At 38.1% G+C, this 19290-nt stretch overlaps 1 protein-coding gene across 7 annotated transcripts; it reads left to right on the top strand.

Moving 5' to 3' along the window:
- Positions 1 to 190: 190 nt before the first annotated feature.
- ANGEL2 (angel homolog 2) lies at positions 191 to 19278 on the top strand. Of its 7 annotated transcripts, none has more exons than XM_078078122.1 (9): positions 191 to 457; positions 2632 to 2957; positions 7508 to 7764; positions 8691 to 8760; positions 10297 to 10718; positions 11636 to 11762; positions 12181 to 12238; positions 14452 to 14615; positions 16860 to 19278. In XM_078078122.1, exons 1-9 carry the CDS (start codon positions 399 to 401, stop codon positions 17009 to 17011), a joined length of 1635 nt encoding a protein of 544 aa, XP_077934248.1. In that variant the 5' UTR covers positions 191 to 398; the 3' UTR covers positions 17012 to 19278. The 7 variants fall into 7 exon arrangements, with proteins under 7 accessions (XP_077934248.1, XP_077934251.1, XP_077934250.1 ...); XM_078078125.1 differs by lacking the exon at positions 2632 to 2957 and adding an exon at positions 4589 to 4838 and having other exon boundaries at positions 192 to 457; XM_078078124.1 differs by having other exon boundaries at positions 192 to 416.
- Positions 19279 to 19290: the final 12 nt, after the last annotated feature.

The following is a 19290-nucleotide window of genomic DNA, read 5'->3' on the forward strand; positions in this document are numbered from 1 at the left end:
ATACGCTAAAACATATATTTTTTTCTTCTTAGCTCTCACGCAACCACCCCGTACCCTCCCGTAAGCCTTTACAAAGCTGTTCAGCCCTTGGTTCGGTTCTTGTTTCTTTAAGACAGAGGTCGGTTGTTTGCCCTATTCCGAAATGGCTGCGCAGGCTTCCCCACACTGTGCGCATGCTACTTGAACGCAATTCGGTGTTGAAGCAATTCCGAGACTTTCGCGGCGCAAGATGGGGACTTGGCGGCCGGCGAGCCTGAGCCTCCCAGCATGCCTTGCAGGCGGGCCCGGAGTCCCGACGTCTAGTGATGGGGAGCCCCGGGTGCCTTCGGCCGCCAGATCGGGTGTAGAGGTTGAAGTTGAGCCCCGGGCCTGGGAATTGGACGCCCGCAGGGGGGAAGATGGAAGCGTGGCGCTGTGTGAGGAGGGGCTACGGCCGCTGTGTGGTGGGGAGAGGCCGGTCAGTAGGGCTGGGTGGCAGGAGGGAGGAGCGGGGGCGGGCGGCCCGGGTTAACCCGGGGCGGGGCGGGCTGGGGGAGAAAGGAGGAGGAAGAGGGTCCGGGCGGCGGTGCCGCGGGGACGAGCCTCCGGAGACCCCGAGGGATAGGTAAACCCGGCGCGCAGCCGGCGGGGCGCTCAGCGGACGGGGTCCGGGCCGGGCCCGGGGCGATCGGTCGCCGGCAGGGCTCGTGCCTTCCCGACCTGGTTGGGCCTTGGAGCCCCGGCCCACTTCCCCTGCCCTGCCCCGGAGCCAGCCCGAGCCCCCCGATCGCCGGCCTCCTCCCAGGCCTTAGCACCCGCAGGGAGCTGAGCGTCGGCGGGGAGGCGGCCGGTCCGCCGTAGGTCCCGGGGCGGCCTGATCCCGAGGGAGGCGCGCGCGTCGCACGCACGCCCAGGGGTTTGTTTGTGGTGTCAGCGTCTCTCCCACTTCAGTCATTTATATACCAGACTTTACGGTTTATTACCAAATTCTCGTTCCACACTTGTGTGTACTACATTTTTTCTTGAAATTGTCTCTTTTTTTTTTTTTTTTTTTTTTTTTAGAAAGGCACTTCAGTAATGCTGCCTAATTATATTAGCGTCGCCCTAAGCAGTATCCACGAAATCTTGGGTTTGACGTACTCATTATGGGTTTTTTCTAATAAATACTTAGATGTGAAAAATCAAAAAGTTTCATTGTGTATCATGTGAAATGGACTGGTGTACCGCACCTGGGAAACACAACACTGTATTAATTATTATATAAGTTACGGGGATCTGGTTTTAATCTATAGTCCGGGGCTTGATGACAATTCAGTTCAACAGTGTTTTCCTGAGTACCAGCTGTATGCCAGGCACTGTGCTAGGCACTTGGCGGGGGAGAGACCGGGTGAAAATGAATAAGAAAGCTCTGGCCTTGAAGGAGCTCATCATCTTGAGAAAAAGACGTCTATATAAGTAACTACAAATATAGAGAATAAGTTTTGTAGCACAAGTTTTATATTTCAATACGGTAGCCTATTAGGATAGAAAAGATATGGAGCAAGCACCTAAATCTCTGTGGCTTTCAGAGTTGTCACAAAGCAGAATAATCTGCCCATGTCATGCTTTTAAAGATTTACAATTAAGTTGAATTTAGAGAACGATTTGAGAATGCATAAACAACAAAAATATATCATAAAAAATTTAAATGCCTTTAAAATGAATATATAAAAGTCAAGTAACAGTAAATACAGTTTAAGCAAAATTTCTTCGGTGGTAGAAGTGGACAATATTAACACTATCTTGGAAGTGTACTTTTAATGAATTCTGGGAAAGGATAGAAGTCCTCTGAATCCAAAATCTGGCCAGAATAGTATGGTGAGAAGATGGTGCTTAAGTTGCATTGTTTCTTAAGAGAGCCGGAGAGCAACATATTTATTCAAGTTAATGGTAACACTACTTTGGAGATATTTTGGATGATCAGTACATTGGTGCTGTTGGGTTTGAAGTATTGGTGAATTATTAATAAGTAATCGCTATCCCATTTCATTACCCTCAAGGAGAAGCATGCCTTAAAAAAATAAAAAAGGATGGAAAAATAAATTATCCATCTACTGATTAGCCAGAGAGGTAGTTTTGTGAAATTGTGATAGGTTTTTGTTTTCTTAGCTATACAAATGTTTGGAAAATGTAATCTTGGTGTAAAAAACTGCTCAGAAACATGTTTCTACTCTAAACCCAAGTTGGAGGAGAGATTTGCTTTAATTGTATTCAGCTTAAGTGTTCCATATTGAATCAAGTATTACATTTGCTGTGGATTTTTTTTTTTCATAGAGTTTATTAGATATTAGAAAGCTACTCTGAAAACCAGTTTGATGGTTGGTTAATCTCTCAGGTGAACTGAGGACTTTTTGAAGTGTGTGTGGTATTTTGGGAGGCTGGTATTCTATGTTAAGTATTTCGAATACCATTCATAGGTGTTTAGGGAGAGTTTTGAGACTGTTGCTACTAATAATTAAATCATGGCTGTTCCCCTCCCACCCATCCTTCATGATTTAGAAGTCAGATTTTAAATATTAGACATTATCGTCCCTTGAGGAAACAGATTTGGATTTTGGGTGCTATAGCGTGAACAAATAGTGGTGCCTCAAGGAGTGTATTTATTTCTTTTAGATACCCCATGTTACCCCATCACCAGAAGAGTCTGGGCAGAGATTGGACGACACCGTGGGAGAATCTGCAAAGGTGTTGCTGGAACAGACATATTTCTAGTTGTATGAGGTGGCCTGGACATTATTCTCGTGCTCCTTACCCATACTTCAGTAGTAGGCATTTTTCACTAAATTGGAGACCACCTTGTTTGTTTGAGTCTAGAACTCCGTTTCAGTACTGGAACTGGAGACCTGACAACCTGAGCCAGACCTCTTTGATTCATCTCTCTAGTTACATCATGAACTCTGAGGGAGATGAGCCTTCATCAAAACGAAGAAAACACCAAGGTAAAGGTGACGTTTATCTTGGTGCAGAAATAGAAGCCGTAGAGTTATTGAAACTTTACTATCTAATAATCCTTAAAACCTCCTCCAGATTTTGGAGGGGTTTAGTATTTATTTTCAGCTAGTAGTTTTCCGTTAGGAAAAAGGAAGTGGTTTTTTTTAACTTAAGTCTTTATTTATATCTATTTTTATTTTTTATTGTGTATTCCTGGCAGTAAATATAGAAGAAACTATAGAGAGAGAGAATAAGGTTGGGAAAGAATGTAGGACTAAATTAAAACATTAAATTTAATTTAAGAATAATTATCAAATCCATTGTTTTTAAAACAGAGGTCCCTAGACTTCCTAGAAATTGGTATATGTTCTTGGGAGTTCACATATCTATTTAAAAAATTAAATTTCATGTTTTTATTTATTTATTTTGAAGATTTTATTTTTAAGTAATCTCCACACCCAATGTGGGACTCAGACAATCCCAAGATCAAGAGTTACATGCTCTACCAACTGAGCCAGCCAGTTTAATGCTAACTTTTTTATGTAAGACAAAAGGATATTCTTAAATAGATGCAATCATAAATGAAAGATATTTTCTTACAGAATAAGAGTTTAGCTTATTCAGTATATTTCTCATAGTGGGTTCTGTTGATATAATCTTGAGAGACTGTGGGAAGTTTTGTCTTTTAAGAAGGGGACGACATCTTATTCAACTTGGAGAAATAATTTTTTTCTAAATATGTTGATCATTTCTAGTTTTGTCATTCTTTTTACTCCAAACAATTCACGAGACTTCCTTTGTGCTGCCAGCCCTGCTTCTCCCTCAAGTATATATGAATGATCTAAGTAGAATTTCGAGTTGTCTTTCTTACGAGCTGTGGTTTTCAGTGAAGATAATTCCTCTGAAGGTATTTGGAAATAGACCGTGTAGGTGTTAATGTGTAGGGAGCTCACATAAGTTTGTCAAAGGAAAACACGCAAAGTGAGTCTCACTTGGAAGTCAGAGCTAGGTTAGCTCGAAGATTAGTTCGTGATCTTTTAAGTGAAAATTCTGCTACACGTTTGAGTAGAAATTTTAAGCACTGAAAGTGAAAATCTATTTTTATAATACTTGACCACAGCATGTGTTCATCAACAAATACTTGTTTGAACGAATGAAAGGTGTTGGAGGCATTAAAATTAGGTTCCTACGAACAGTCAGTCCATAACCTATAAATCTAGGGCTGTATGAAGACATGAGATTGCTTTTCCTTCCCGTATTCATTGTTCATCAGGTCAGCACACTGCTCTCTGGTTTAGCCTTTTGTAAATCTGGTGTGCTCTCAGGTGGAGCTGTGGCGTACTGACAAGCATGGGCTCAGGAACCACTCCTTGCTCTCATTCTGCTCCACCATTAATTGTGTGAACTTGGACAGGTTATGGAACCTCTCTGCTCCTTGGTTTCCTAGTGTGAAATAATGCCCACTTTGAACGCCTGTTGAGGATGAAATGAGACATGTCAAAGTGCCTAATACACTGTCGGCTTCATAGTAGGTACTCAGAAAATCGTGGTGGTTTTCCCTTTAACGGATGGGGGATTACATTTACATACTGATAAACTTTGATTGCGACCTGACTCTTTATATGTCCATTCTTCCTAGGTGTTGTGAATAAGGAAAATGCTCTTCGTTAAGCCATATTTGTGACTTCCGATAATTCACTAATACTTTTCCATCAAGAGAACAGCCTTCTAATTTGCCTGTCACTTTAAAGTGGCATTTGAAGGATTTGTGTGACACAATTATGACTTTTTAATTAGGCACCCTAAAAACCTGATCAGGCCTATTGCTTACTTTCTTTGATTCATCTGTCTTCTCTGCTGTGATCACCTTGTTCCTCCTGACATGGAAGGTATATAAGCTTTTGTAGTGTGAATTTATGTTGTGAAGTATATGAAGGCCAAAGACTGTCATCTCTGTCAGGCGTCTTCAAATTGTCTTCCATGGAACCCTAGCATTCAAACACATTTCTGTATGTTTATTAAAAGCAAATGTGGTCAGGAGAAAATATGTATTTACCCCATCACCCCAGCTCCAGTATACCAGGAGTTGATGGTCATGACATGAAAAGTAATGCGAGAGTTATACAAAGTCTAGAAGTTTGAAAGCCACTCTATTCATTAGGTAATCTTATGGTTTCAGTTATTTCAAAAATGGAATTGCAAAAAGAGTTGGCTTACACACGCTTGTCCCGACAATACAGCCTCAATGATTTATGTGCCCTTACATATACATATTTTACAAGAAAATACGAACAACTTTTCTGGACCTTCATCTTTCATATTTTACTGTGGTGGTGACACCAGGATAGTGCTTTGTGATGGTAGCCTGCATTTTGTTTGCATGACTAGAGTCCTTTGCATCTTGTATACATACGAAGACTATGATTTGTGGCTAAAACCATCATAGACAGTCCCCAGTTTATGAATGAATTGTGTTCTAGGTAATTAGTTCTTGAGAATCAGTTGTCAGCCATTGTTTCTGTTTTCCCCATGGAAACTTACAAATCTCAGAGTAGTCCTGCAGAGTCAGTGCAATTAGCTGTAGTTCTGGGCCTTTACAGGTAGGATTCTCCATATTCGGTGCAGGATACAGGAGGGGATAGTTCCGTCCCTCTCCTGGGTATAGGACAAGCTCCAGGCTAAGTTCTGTAATCCTGGAAGGCTTTTGTTTTGTTTGGTTTTCTTTCCGTCCACCTTTTTTTCTTTACCCTTCTCCTCAGGCTCTTAGTACCTTCATGGTATTGTAAGTCTCCAATACCCCGTTCCACCCAGACCTCACTATTCATAAAAATGATCTTTCTCTTCTACCCTCTGGTCAAAATGTCTACTCCCTCCGGGAAGCTGCTATCAGCATTTAGATTTTGAGGAAAACAATCTTATTAAACTTGTTTACCAGAGGGTATTTTTAAATTTCACTTTATTGGCATTCTCATGGAGTATATTGATACTCTGATTATGAATATATCATCATTGTGGAAGATTTAGAAAAATCACCTACAATCCTTCCACTCAGATAACTGCTCTTAAAAATACTGGTATATTTCCTTTTGGTCCTTTTTTCCTGTATGTATAGAATTATTTTTCCTCAATTTAATCTTTAATTGGTAGAATCTTAGGCATTGTAATCCAGTATAGTGAAAACCTTCATGCAGGAAAAGGGAGATATTCTAAGGCTGAGGTTTTTCCTGTAAATTTAACCATACTTGAAAATCGATCTCCAAATCTGTTTTCCCAAGTTCTTCCCATTTCTTGTTTTCCCCTTCTATTGAGCTCATAGAATCTCTAAAAGTTCCTCATTTTTCTTCATGGCTTCCATGGCAGTAAGCGTATCCTCCTTCATGGTGGGGTGAGGGAGACAAGATCAAAGGGGCGTATGTGTGTATATTTGTGTGTGTGTGTTGTAGGTCATTTCTAAGTCGAGGACTGCCTGTAGTTGCAAAATCTCATGCTTTTTGATTCTCTTTTCATCACTGTCAGGGTACACGTGTCTTTGCAGAGTGTAAACCATCACACATTCCTGGTTGCTGCATGCTGGGTTCTTCAATCAGCCCTTGTCATTTACTAGCATTCTACAACTATGTTATCTTTAACTTTTGCTTTGGTGTGCATTAAAAAGATTTCTTTGTTCATTTTGTCTGCATTGTTCCACTAAATACTGCTTCCATTTATTGCCATCATACACCCTTCATTCATGTCTAAACCAGAATTCTGAGATGAGTTATTTCTAGAACTTAATCATTTGATAATCTTATCTTACTAATAGGAAATAAACTACGGTGTGAAATCATCTTATTGAAAAGCCAACTGTGACATACAGATATAGTTGACCCTTGAACAGCAGTCGAACTGCGTGGGTCCACTTAAACGTGTACTTTTTTGATAAGTACGGTACAGTACTGTAAATGTATTTTCTTTATGATTTTCTTAATATTTTCTTTTCTTCAGCTACTTTATTGTAAGAATACCGTATAAAATATATATAACATACAAGTTATGTGTTAATCTACTATTTAAGTTATTGGTAAGGCTTCCAGTCAACAGTAGGCTATTAGTAGTTAAGTTTTGAAGGAGTCAAAAGTTTTATGCGGATTTTCAATTGCACAATGCCCTTAACCCTCCCCTCCACCCCCTACCCCCCGCATTGTTCAATGGTCAACTGTATGTTATCATGGTTATAAAGTTGCTGAGCGTGTCTGGCAGAACCACTTCTTAACCTTAAGTAAGTGAGAAACTATATAGATCTAGCTTTATTAACATGCTCTCAGTCTCCATAATGACTTGCTAGATCCTTTTAAACTTGTTTTATACCTGTTGGTCAGTCATTATATCATTTTACTGCCTTCATAATCAATTTGATGACAACTTCTGTTACTTAGTGCTATGTTGCCATTTCCTAGGGGAAAACATTCTGTTCATTACCTGTGGGAATTTTTAAAAGGCAAGAAAAAGCTTACATGCAGGAAAATATTTAGTCTGTTTTTCATTAATTCTTTATATTTTGTTCAATATATTTTAACAGGCACAATACAACGACATTGGGAATATATATGTAACCATAATAAAGACAAGACAAAGATCCTAGGAGACAAAAATGTTGACCCCAAATGTGAAGACAGTGATAACAAGTTTGACTTTTCAGTGATGTCCTATAATATACTTTCACAAGATTTATTGGAAGACAATTCACATCTTTATAGACACTGCCGGCGGCCAGTTTTACACTGGAGTTTTAGGTTTCCCAATATTCTGAAAGAAATTAAACACTTTGATGCAGATGTAAGTGCAGAATATCATCAAAATTCTTCACATAAGAAAAGCTCATTTGTTTTTTTTGTTTGTTTGTTTTTTTTTTTAAAGATTTTATTTATTTATTTGAGAGAGAGAGAATGAGAGATAGCATGAGAGGGAGGAGGGTCAGAGGGAGAAGCAGACGCCCCACTGAGCGGGGAGCCCGATGCGGGACTCGATCCCAGGACTCCAGGATCATGACCTGAGCCGAAGGCAGTTGCTTAACCAACTGAGCCACCCAGGCGCCCAAGAAAAGCTCATTTGTGAACTAAATGGTTTTATCCCTTTTGTTTGTGGGGTAAGAAGGGAAGATGGTTTTAAATATAGTGATGGAACACTTTTTAACAATGTATCATGACTTCCAAAAAGTCATTTGCTAATCATTAAATTTTCAAAAAAGATCCAAAAAGTTGGTATAAATAATCATTATTGGTATAAATAATCATTAAATTTTCAAAAAAGATCCAAAAGTTCTGCTTACCAGTCAGTCTTGAGACAGGGACTGGCAATGTATTAAATATTCAGTAAATATTTCCGTTGATTTGAAATATAAGTCATTCCTATAAAAATCTAGATACATTCAAAGAAATCACCTTAAGAAAGGACTAGTAGGATTTAGTACTAATGAACATTGTAATTCAGGAAAAATATCCCAACATGTAAATTTAAAATACTTCTTTTGGGAAATACCAGTTTTGGATAGTAAGAGAGAGAGCTTCATGTAATTAAGGTCAGGTTTTTGGGGACTGATCAAATCTAGAAATATTAGATAGTTTTAAGAAAAAGGATTGTGTCTTTTTATTTCAACTTTCATTAGATTTTTAGAATATTAGACGCCTGTTTTTAAAGATAAAAGCACCAGAAACTTCATATTTGCTCTCTGTTTTAATTCAAGCCAATTTTTTCCTTCCAAGGTACTTTGTTTGCAAGAAGTTCAAGAAGATCATTATGGAGCAGAGATCAGGCCAAGTTTGGAATCTTTGGGTACAATGTAACTTTTATTTTAGCCGGATTTATTTTGAAAGATTTGTGTGTTGTTAAAGTGTAACATGCTAACAAAGATGTGTGTGGTGTATCTGGGCAAAAAAAAATCTTGGGGCATCTGGGTGGCTCCGTCTTTGAGCGTCTGCCTTCCACTCAGGTCATGATCCCAGGGTCCTGGGATCGAGCCCCGCATCAGGCTCCCTGCTCCGCAGGAAGCCTGCTTCTCCCTCTCCCACTCCCCCTGCTTGTGTTCCTCTCTCACTGTGTCTCTCTCTGTCAAATAAATAAAATCTTAAAAAAAAAAATCTTAATTTTGAAAAACTTTAATACCCATTTCAAAAGGTCAGGAAAAGATTGAGATATTTTAAGTGGGAACTTTTGGGTTGATATATAATTTTATTTTTTATTATTTTGTTTAAGATTTATTTCTTTTGGAGGGGAGGGGCAGAAGGAGAGAGACTCTTAAGCAGGCTGCACGCTGAGCCTGCTGTGGGGCTCGATCCCACAATTCTGAGATCACGACATGAGCCAAAACCAAGAGTCAGATGCTCAACCGACTGCACCACCCAGGCGCCCCTTGATAATATAATTTTAATTCAAACAGAAAAGTATGTAAGAATCTCTTAATAGATTCCTTTCCAGGAGTTGCTCTACCCACCACTAGACCCCAAAGTTTCTGAGTTCTATATCAGGGACCATTCTGTCTGGTTCATCATTATAACAGTGTCTACCAGTAACAAATGGGTAGAAGCTAAAAACCTGCTTGATGAATGAACACTTCGAGAAACAGTTCATCTATTTAAGAAATGCTGCCTACTTTGCATTCATTCCTCAGCAAATATTTTTTGAATGCCTACTATATCCTATGCACTATTGTAGGCTGTGGTGATCTAGCAGTGACCCAAATAGATAAGTCACTGTCCTTGTGGAGCCTATATTCTGGTGGAGAAAGGCTGACAGTAAACCAAATAAATACTTAAATAGCACATTAGGTAATGGTAATTTTGGAGAAAAGCAGGAAAGTAGAATGGGTCAGATTTCAATTTTAAACAATCAGAGAAGATAACATTTGAGCAGAGACTTGACGGAGGTGGAGGAACAAGCCATACCTAGAGCCTTTCAGGCAACAGAAGTAGCAAAGCAAGTGCCCTGAGATAGAAGTGCCTGAAGGCAGGTGGTGAGGTGTGTGTGGAGTGGAGCAAGCAGGGAAGAGTTAGAAGCAGAAAGGTCAGAGATGGGCTGTCAGGGGGCTGGAGGGGGGGTGTAGATTATCATAAGGCCTTACTGTCTTTGTCACAACTTTTACTGGGATGGAAATGAGAGCATGATCATGCACATTAGCATATTTAGGACTGAAGTCTACCAGTAAAGAGACCCATTCCTAGGACCTAGACCCAATCTCAAACTTAGCATCCTACATTAATGCTTGGGAGAATACACTTTGATAAATGTTGTACAGAGATATTAGGAGAGCTGTGTTTTGCCATATATGTTTATATGGCAGTCCCTGTGTTAAATTTTTTTTCTTCCTCATAGGTTATCACTGTGAATACAAGATGCGGACAGGAAGGAAACCTGATGGCTGTGCCATTTGCTTCAAACATTCCAAGTTTTCACTCTTATCAGTGAACCCAGTGGAATTCTACCGCCGTGATGTTCCTCTGTTGGACAGAGACAATGTTGGATTGGTGTTACTCTTGCAGCCCAGAGTTCCGAGGGCTGCCTGTCCTGTGGTCTGTGTAGCTAACACACATCTGTTATATAACCCAAGGCGAGGCGATATTAAGCTGACCCAATTGGCCATGCTTCTGGCAGAGATTTCCAGTGTTGCCCATCAGAAAGATGGCAGCTTCTGCCCTATCATTATGTGTGGTGACTTTAATTCTGTTCCTGGTTCTCCGCTTTATAGTTTTATAAAAGAAGGAAAATTGAATTACGAAGGACTTGCCATCGGCAAGGTAAGTGCTTGCTTCATCATTATTAGGAGGCGGATTTAGTCTCTCTGTTCATTGTAGTGTGAGGATAGTCATCACATGGCTGTTTGAAAACCTTGGATGACCCAGTACCCTTGCTTTACCAAGCTGTGATGATGTTCCCCAGCTACTAATAAGTAATGATGCTCACTTGGTTGAATTTCATCTTTTCCATCTATTCATGGCAGCATTCTGCTTGGAGGAATTGGCAGGTAGCAAAAAATCCAAAATGGGGGAGAAGAAGAAAAAGCATTGATAGACTTCGTAAATGAGGAACTGTTCATAAGGGAGTATAATAGAATTTTGAGTGCTGCATGTGGGCAATATAGTTGGCAAAACAGTAATTTAATATTTCTTTAATATGCACATTTTCCTTTTCATGATGGTAAATATTTTCTTAGCTGACTATATCTCATGTTTCTCCCATGTTTATCTTCATTGTGCTTTTTGTTGCTTGCTTCAGATCATTTGATCTCCAGGGTTTTAACCAAAATACAACTCTCCACCACTGAGGTTTGAGTGATAGTTTTAAAATTTTGTAAGAGTTGATCTCCCTTAGTATTTTATATAATAGTTAGATCAAGTACATAAGATTTTATATTAATGTAATTGCAGGTAGCAAAAAAGGAGGGGCAGTATTAATCCAAAGTTATAGATCATATAGATGTCCCAATTAGAAAGACATGTGCAGGAAAGGAAAATATTGCCATTTTTATGTAAACAGTAACTGCTTTCTGAATTGTATTTGAACAAGAGTTCATAAGCACAAATAATCACTTACTATGATGAATAAAGGTAATATTTACCATTCTTGGATTTCCTCTTATTTAAGACATAAACTTTTCAATACATAAACTATTTAAAATCTATTCACTTAAGATACCTGTTGAAATTTTGTTTAGGTATCTGGCCAGGAACAGTCTTCACGGGGACAAAGAATTTTATCTATTCCAATTTGGCCCCCAAACCTAGGTATCTCACAGAACTGTGTGTATGAGGTACAGCAGTTACCAAAAGTAGAAAAGACAGGTAAGTGTTTGCAGTACATTTTGGCAGCCTCCTTGATAATAGTGTTCCCTTTGAAGAAGACATCAGACTAAATTTTTCAAGGGATAACATCTCAGGGATGAATATTCATATATAAAAACATAATACTTACTTGCTTATTCCTTTTCTTAATGAAGTCTAAATTTACCATTCTTAAGTTGACCTTCCAAAATTGTCTGCATGAATTATTTGCATGTTGCTTTGGAAATGTTTGCATTTCAGTTTTGCTAATTACGGAGACCATCAAAACATAAAGATTCCCTGATGGAACATTTAACTAGGCATCTGTCTAAACTAGACATGTCTTGAATATCATTCCTAGACTAGGAGGACTATTCTATGGCAAACTAGAGCAGAACCATGTATTGATAGTTTAATATGTTTCTCTTTGTTCTTATAGACAGTGATCTGACACAGACAGAGCTGGACAAAACAGAGGTCTTAGTGACAGCTGAAAAGTGAGTTCTGGAAAGTAACAGTAGACATTTACGGACTTTACTTGGGTAAAAAAATCATTTCTCAAAAATCACTTGGATAAAAAATGAAAAGGATGTTTTTCCATGCTGGTGAAGAATGCTGAAGTCAAAATAGACCTGAGTTCCTAACTGTGCTACATTTTAGCTGTGTGATTCTGAACAAGAAACTTAACATCTCTGAGATTCAGTTTCTTTATCTATACTTTGGGTAGTTGGGAGGATTACATGAAACAAAGCATGGAAAGTTTGATGTTTGATTCATAGTAAGGGCTTAAGCAGTGTTATTTAAAGCAAACAGCCTGTCCATGGACCTGGACCAGCTAGTACTCTGAAATATGTTGCTATTACATATTTAAACAAAGGTCAAGATTACAGGAAAATACCTTTCAGATTTCAAGAGGATGCTTAGCCTCCTTTGACTTACTAGATCTCAAAATAATCTGTAGGAGAATTGATCGAAAAAGAATATGTCAGTATAAATATTTATATTTAAATTATATAGTTTACATAAATATTTATATCTCTTGAACTGCAGGGAAAAGTTACCAAAGGTGGAGGGGTGAAGATGCCTGGATTCCTTATTATTAAACAAGCATGAATATTTAGGGCTATGGTTGAGAAACAGATGTATGTGAATACAGCAGGATGGAGATTTAAATCCTGTCTCTTTGGGAGATTCTTAAAATGTTTTTATTTTATATTGTGACTCTTTTATTGGTTTTAATTTTTGTTTTAACATTTGCATTTAGGGACCAAATTAGAATCCTCTCATTCATTTTATCTGCTTTCTTCTCTGTCTTATTTTATTTTGTATACTTTGTATTGAGAAAATATTATCTCATATATAAGAAGCTGGTAAGATAAGGAGCAACATTTTTTGAATTTTTAAAAAAGAATATGTAAAAATTCATGATTAAACCTTTCAAATATAGTAAAAACTTCCCTAAGATTTTTTTAAAGATTTTATTTATTTATTTGAGAGACAGAGAGCACGTGCGTGAGAGAGCATGAGCAGGGGGGAGGGGCAAAGGGAGAGGGAGAAGTGGACTTCCCGCTGAGCAGGGAGCCTGATGCGGGACTCGATTCCAGGACCCTGGGATCATGACCTGAGCCAAAGGCAGATGCTTAACTGAGCCACCCAGGCGCCCTCCCTGAGTAAGATTAATAAGAAGACAAATCTAACAAATATTTGTTTTTTGTTTTTTTTTTTAAAGATTTTATTTATTTATTTGACAGAGAGAGAGAGAGAGACACAGCGAGAGAGGAAACACAAGCAGGGGGAGTGGGAGAGGGAGAAGCAGGCTTCCTGCAGAGCAGGGAGCCCGATGCGGGGCTCGATCCCAGGACCCTGGGATCATGACCTGAACTGAAGGCAGACGCTTAACGACTGAGCCACCCAGGCGCCCTCTATTTTACATTTAATAGTATTGTAAATATAAGTTCTCAGACATAAAACATTGCTAAAACTGGAAAGCAAGGGCATTTTGAAAGAGTAACCTTTGTTCTTTGACATTGAGCTCTTTAAAAAGTGTCTTTATATGTGTATTTTAAGCACCTAAGGTAGTGCCTGAAACTTAGTAGGTATTTGTTAAATGTTGAATTTTAAAGTTTTTAAAAATTTTTTTTCACAATATAAAAGATTTTTAAACCTTAAGATGTGTTTATTGGAAGTGATTTTTAAACTCTTTATTACATAATCACGTGTATTTGTAACATGAGATAATATAAACCATTATAGAAGCTGTTTTAAGATGCAGTACAAAATTATCTGATATGTCATAGCAAGAAAAATCATAGAAAAATATAGTCCCTCTGACATCAAAAGTCTGGTAGGTTCTACATAACATTCATAAAGGCCACTTTTTCTTTCTTAAAAACACAACAAATAACTTATAAATTGTTTTAGAATGCATATTTATTAGGAAGTGCAGACTCTCAAATATGTTATAATTAATAATAAATCACATTACTATGTTAATAATTGAGCTTTTACCCCACATATCAAAGCCTTGTTAATGGGTTTTGGATATCACTACATGAATAAATGAAGGCCAAATTGTGATGTGGTCTGTTTAAATAAAGCTTGTCTGAATGTCTGGCTTTGTCTGGAAATTAAATGAGAAAGTGCTTTAAACAGGAAGGATTCTAAAAATCAAGAAAAACTTGATGCTAAGCAATTTTTCTTTTCAATTTAGATTATCTTCAAATTTACAGCACCATTTCAGCTTGTCGTCTGTTTATTCACATTATTTTCCTGACACTGGAATTCCAGAAGTGACCACCTGTCATTCCCGAAGTGCCATAACTGTGGATTATATTTTCTATTCTGCTGAAAAGGAAGATGTTGCCAGGCAGCCAGGTAAAGAATGCATGTAATCTTACACTGTGCTTAAGAAGATAGTAATTCCAAGGGGGGTGGGAGGATGGGTTAGCCTGGTGATGGGTACTGAGGAGGGCACGTTCTGCATGGAGCACTGGGTGTTATGCACAAACAATGAATCATGGAACACTGTATCTAAAACTAATGATGTAATGTATGGGGATTAACATAACAATAAAAAAATTAAAAAAAAAAAAGAAGATAGTAATTCCAACCTTGGCGCTGGAAGTCAAGAAAAGTTAGCTAAATATCTAGGTGAAGTTTTAAATTAAAAGTTAAAAATAGGGCGCCTGGGTGGCTCAGTTGGTTAAGCGACTGCCTTCGGCTCAGGTCATGATCCTGGAGTCCCTGGATCGAGTCCCGCATCGGGCTCCCTGCTCAGCGAGGAGCCTGCTTCTCCCTCTAACCCTCCCCCCTCTCATGTACTCTCTCTCTCAAATAAATAAATAAATCTTTAAAAAAAAAAATGCTGTTAAAAAAAAAAAAAAAAAAAGTTAAAAATATTTTGAAATTGGTAATGTATTTGAGTAAATCAGTTAATCACCTGCAAAACATGGAGGCAGTGAAACACTTCAAAGCAAATTATTGCCTAAGAATTCTATCCCTAGCTCCCCCTTCCAGTTCCAGTCAGCTTCTGAGTTATGGGTCTCTCATATTGCCCTTTGGTTTTACTTGCCGTAAATTTACTGGGTTTTTTGGGGGGGCAGGGGGAGGGACAGCAACATCAGATAGTTTTGTACTTAAATTTTACTAAGGCATGCTGCCTTCATCGGAGGACCTAGCTTATATTGCCAACAATAGACAGTTTTGTCATGTTGACTCTGGAATATTAGATCTTTCTGGAAAGAGAAATCCATTATATGAATATGTGGTTTCAAAGAGCGGAGGTGATAAAACACTTTTCCTTATATGATTCAGTAAAAGTAAGGTTTTAAATATTAACCAAAATATTTAACGTGGAGAAGAAAATGCAGTTTAAAATGACTGGAAGGCAAAAAATATCTTTCAGAAAACTTCACAAGTCCAAAATATGGACAGTTGTTTTGTCTTTTCTGGTTTTCCTTTTCTTTTTCTTTCTTTTTGTGTGTGTGCGCTACTTTCCTTTTGTCCTTTTTTCTTCTGTTTGTGTTTTCCTTCCTACTGAGGATAACCTTATTACTAACACTCGGGATGGCTTAAGCTTAGCCCTCCCCAACTAGATCAAGTCTATGAAATAATGCTTGCTGCTTTGAATCTGTAGTCAGGGTCTGGTAGTTGTCATGCTGTAAATGTTCACTAGGTGGCGGGAGTGTGCCATGAACCGGCATCTCAAATGTTGCCATTAACAGCAGGTCCTCTTACTCTTTTGTAGGCACTGACTCTGGGACCAAAGTATACTAATTTATTCTCCAGTCACCTTATAAACTTCCTACTCAGCTGTGGCTGGGTCTGTCTGGTTTATACAACTATGGAATAGTTGATGAATTTCTTAATGTAGTTGTCAATCTCAAATTACTTTTTTTTAGATTTATTTATTTTAGAGAGAGCAAGAGAGCATGTGTGTGAGCATGGAGGGAGGGGGAGTGGCAGAGAGAGAGAGTCCCAAGCAGAGTCTGCACTGAGCTTGGAGCTCATCGTGGGGCTGACCCCACAATCCCAAGATCACCACCTGAGCCAAAACCAAGAGTCAGATGCTCAACCGACTGGACCGCCCAGGCACCCCTCAAATTACTTTATTTTTTATTTTTTTATTTTTATTATTTTTTAAAGATTTTATTTGAGAGAGAGAGCATGCACAAGTCGGGGGAGAGGCAGAGGGAGAGGAAGAAGGACAAGCAGGCTCCCTGCTGAGAGTGGAGCCCTAGTGGGGGTTTCAGTCTCAGCCCTGAGATCACGACCTGAGCCAAAGTCAGATGCTTAACTGACTGAGCCACCCAGGCGCCCCTCAATTACTTTAACATACTTATGTATTACAGACAGTATTTTCTTCTAAAGATTATTTGCAGAACTCAAAACAAAAAAAAATTTGAACCAGAAATAAAACCAAACATCTAAAACTGCTATGTGTCTGAGAACTATAATTAGGTTATAACTCAATATGAAATTTAATCATATTCTAGCTGTTTCCCATTAGACTCCAGGAAGTTCTGAAGTTCTGTATCATCGTTTAAAAAAGGACTTGTAGGACTAATTTACAATGACCTGTTGACACAGTTTCACTAAACATGTGTTTCCTTAACGTAGGAGCTGAAGTTGCTCTGGTTGGTGGCTTGAAACTTTTGGCCAGACTATCACTCCTTACGGAACAGGATTTGTGGACTGTTAACGGACTTCCAAATGAAAATAATTCTTCAGATCATCTACCTTTATTGGCTAAGTTCAGACTTGAGCTGTGACTCTTCTTGGATTACGTATATACTTTTCTTTCCAATTTACATTCTTTTTCAAAAAATGTAAAATATTTCTTGAGAGTTTGCATGTTTATTTTTGCGCCATGGAGTTTCTGAAGAGGTTATGTTAAATGCTTGAAACAGATGTGAGAAGAAACAAGTTTACAACAATTTTCTTTGTAATACTGAAAAAATATTTTCCTGACAAGTGCGATCCAAACGCTCCTTATTGTAAAAGAGTTGTAAATATTTTTTATTCTAAATCCCAGTAAAATTGACAGTGATTTTTAAATACAGTGCATCCTCTTTAGTTAGTAAAGCATTTCAGTTGATGTTTTTGGCAAGCTTTACGGTGGATCCAAAGTATCTTTGAGTTCTTGCAAACCACAACTCATTTCCCTCACAGAAGGCCTGATTTCATTGTGAGGACCATCTGTTTGTTGAGTCCTAATTAGTTCATCTCGGAAATCACTCACAAGTGTCCAGCCAACCATTTTAGCTTGGTTTTGAGGAGGCTTGATAATGCTTTCTAAAATTGTACAGATTGCTTAATCCATCTTATTACTCTCCTGAGCCGTGTACTATGTCTGCATTTTGTTGGGAGATGTGGGTCACCATTACTAGTAGGTGAGGTGCTGTATACACGCCCTCTTTCCATCCTGTGACAGACAGACCATTCCAGCATGCCTGAGAGAGGCAGAGACTGGGTTAGATTGCCTTTGTTTCCCTAGCACTTTTTGTTTTTTTCTTTTTTCTCTTCAGTTTCAAGATGAGTTCCCTGGGTTGGGGGAGAGTCTTTATTTTTCTGAACCAATTCTGTGGAAATTTATTTTATGAGGAAACTTGTCTTTAGAACAAAGTGGCAGCTATACGATTCTTTTGGTTTTGCCTCAGATATTTAGGAAGCCCGCAGAACTAGTAGGGAGATACCAACTTGGAGACCTAATACTCTTAAGTAGTAATTTTAACCATCTTAGTGGTTTTGTTTCTAAGATGTTACTTTGTTTTCTTTTATAATGAGGCAGCAGTGTGAGGTGGTGCTGACATTTTTTTGTAAAGTGGTTTAAGAGCAGGTCTAGTGAGTCCCACAGTTGGAGCTCTGTGAGTGTTTGGATCAAACATTTTAAAACAGAAAAAGTGAACATGTCCTCTTTTTTAGACATTAGGATCAAAGAATTATGCGCATTTTTACTAAGTAGTAATTTTATATTTAATTATACTGAATTATAAAAGTTTTTACAACGGGTGTTCTTCATAGAATGCCTCATCTTAAATTAGAAAGCAGTAGTTACTCTGGGTCCTGGACTCTAAAGGTTTTTGTACTAAAGTGTATTTACTACAGTTATTTTTTAAGAAAAGAAATCAAATGACTACCTGAACAAGGCATGTGGGTTATAAGGATTTACCTACTAAAAATCATAAGCAAGTATTTTTAAATGTTTAATTTCTCACTTTTTTGGGTTTTTACTTACAGTATTAACTGTAGTTCTAAGATTTTCCACATTTTCTAGTAACAGTCTGCAGAATATTGTATGTTCTAATTAGCAGATATTGTCATCATGAAATAATAGTATAATTAATCCTTTTTAATATTGGGGAAAGAAAAATGAAAATTCATTAATTACTGCTTTGTGTTTATGTGAGTTTATTAACAGATGACTTTGTGTATAGGTCATTGTTGCTAAACTAACATCTCTGAAAACCTCTGTGAAAATTTAATTTTTTATGTCCTGATCAATATATTGATTTTAGGCCCTTTTCATGTGCTTCACTTTGTGGAGTTAATCCATAAAAATGTTTTCCACTTTAGCCTTTAGAATATAATAGTATTTTGTGAACTGGAGGCCAGGGGGTCAATGTAACCTTCTCACAGGTTTTTAAAGCTCCACTAAAATTAACTGTCCACTTGTCTTTATTTTTTTTTTGGTCAGAAGAATTGGTAACTCTCTTGTATTTACCTGCCAAAAGCCTTTAAATCTGGTTAATTGCTGAAGCCAAATCACCCCCAATCTGAAGTGCTGTACTGGCCAAGTTTTAAAATGGAAAGAGATACTGTGGAGTAAGAAATGTTGGTTTTACTGTACCTTTTGATATCAAGATGCATGTTTGAAATCTTGTCCCTTTTTTTTGGAATTTAGCAACTGTCTGCTTTTAACCCTTTGCTTTCCTAAAAAACCAAGTTAGAGATCCAGAGAGTTCAAGGCGTTGGGGAAGCAGAGAATTCAAGTTATTTGCACTTTGTGAATCACCTAATAAATTATTACTCTAGTGCATCTGGGCCTGGA

This window comes from Halichoerus grypus, chromosome 7 (genome assembly GCF_964656455.1).
Source record: "Halichoerus grypus chromosome 7, mHalGry1.hap1.1, whole genome shotgun sequence".
In the NCBI taxonomy this organism is placed as follows: Eukaryota; Metazoa; Chordata; class Mammalia; order Carnivora; family Phocidae; genus Halichoerus; species Halichoerus grypus.

What these genes read in the sequence shown, in the direction of transcription:
- ANGEL2 (XM_078078122.1), top strand. Translation starts at nt 399, where the DNA reads ATGGAAGCGTGGCGCTGTGTGAGGAGGGGCTACGGCCGCTGTGTGGTG. An exon ending in TTAAACACTTTGATGCAGAT is followed by an intron (nt 7,765 to 8,690) that starts GTAAGTGCAGAA and finishes TTTCCTTCCAAG; the next exon opens with GTACTTTGTTTGCAAGAAGT. An exon ending in GTCTTAGTGACAGCTGAAAA is followed by an intron (nt 12,239 to 14,451) that starts GTGAGTTCTGGA and finishes TTTTCAATTTAG; the next exon opens with ATTATCTTCAAATTTACAGC.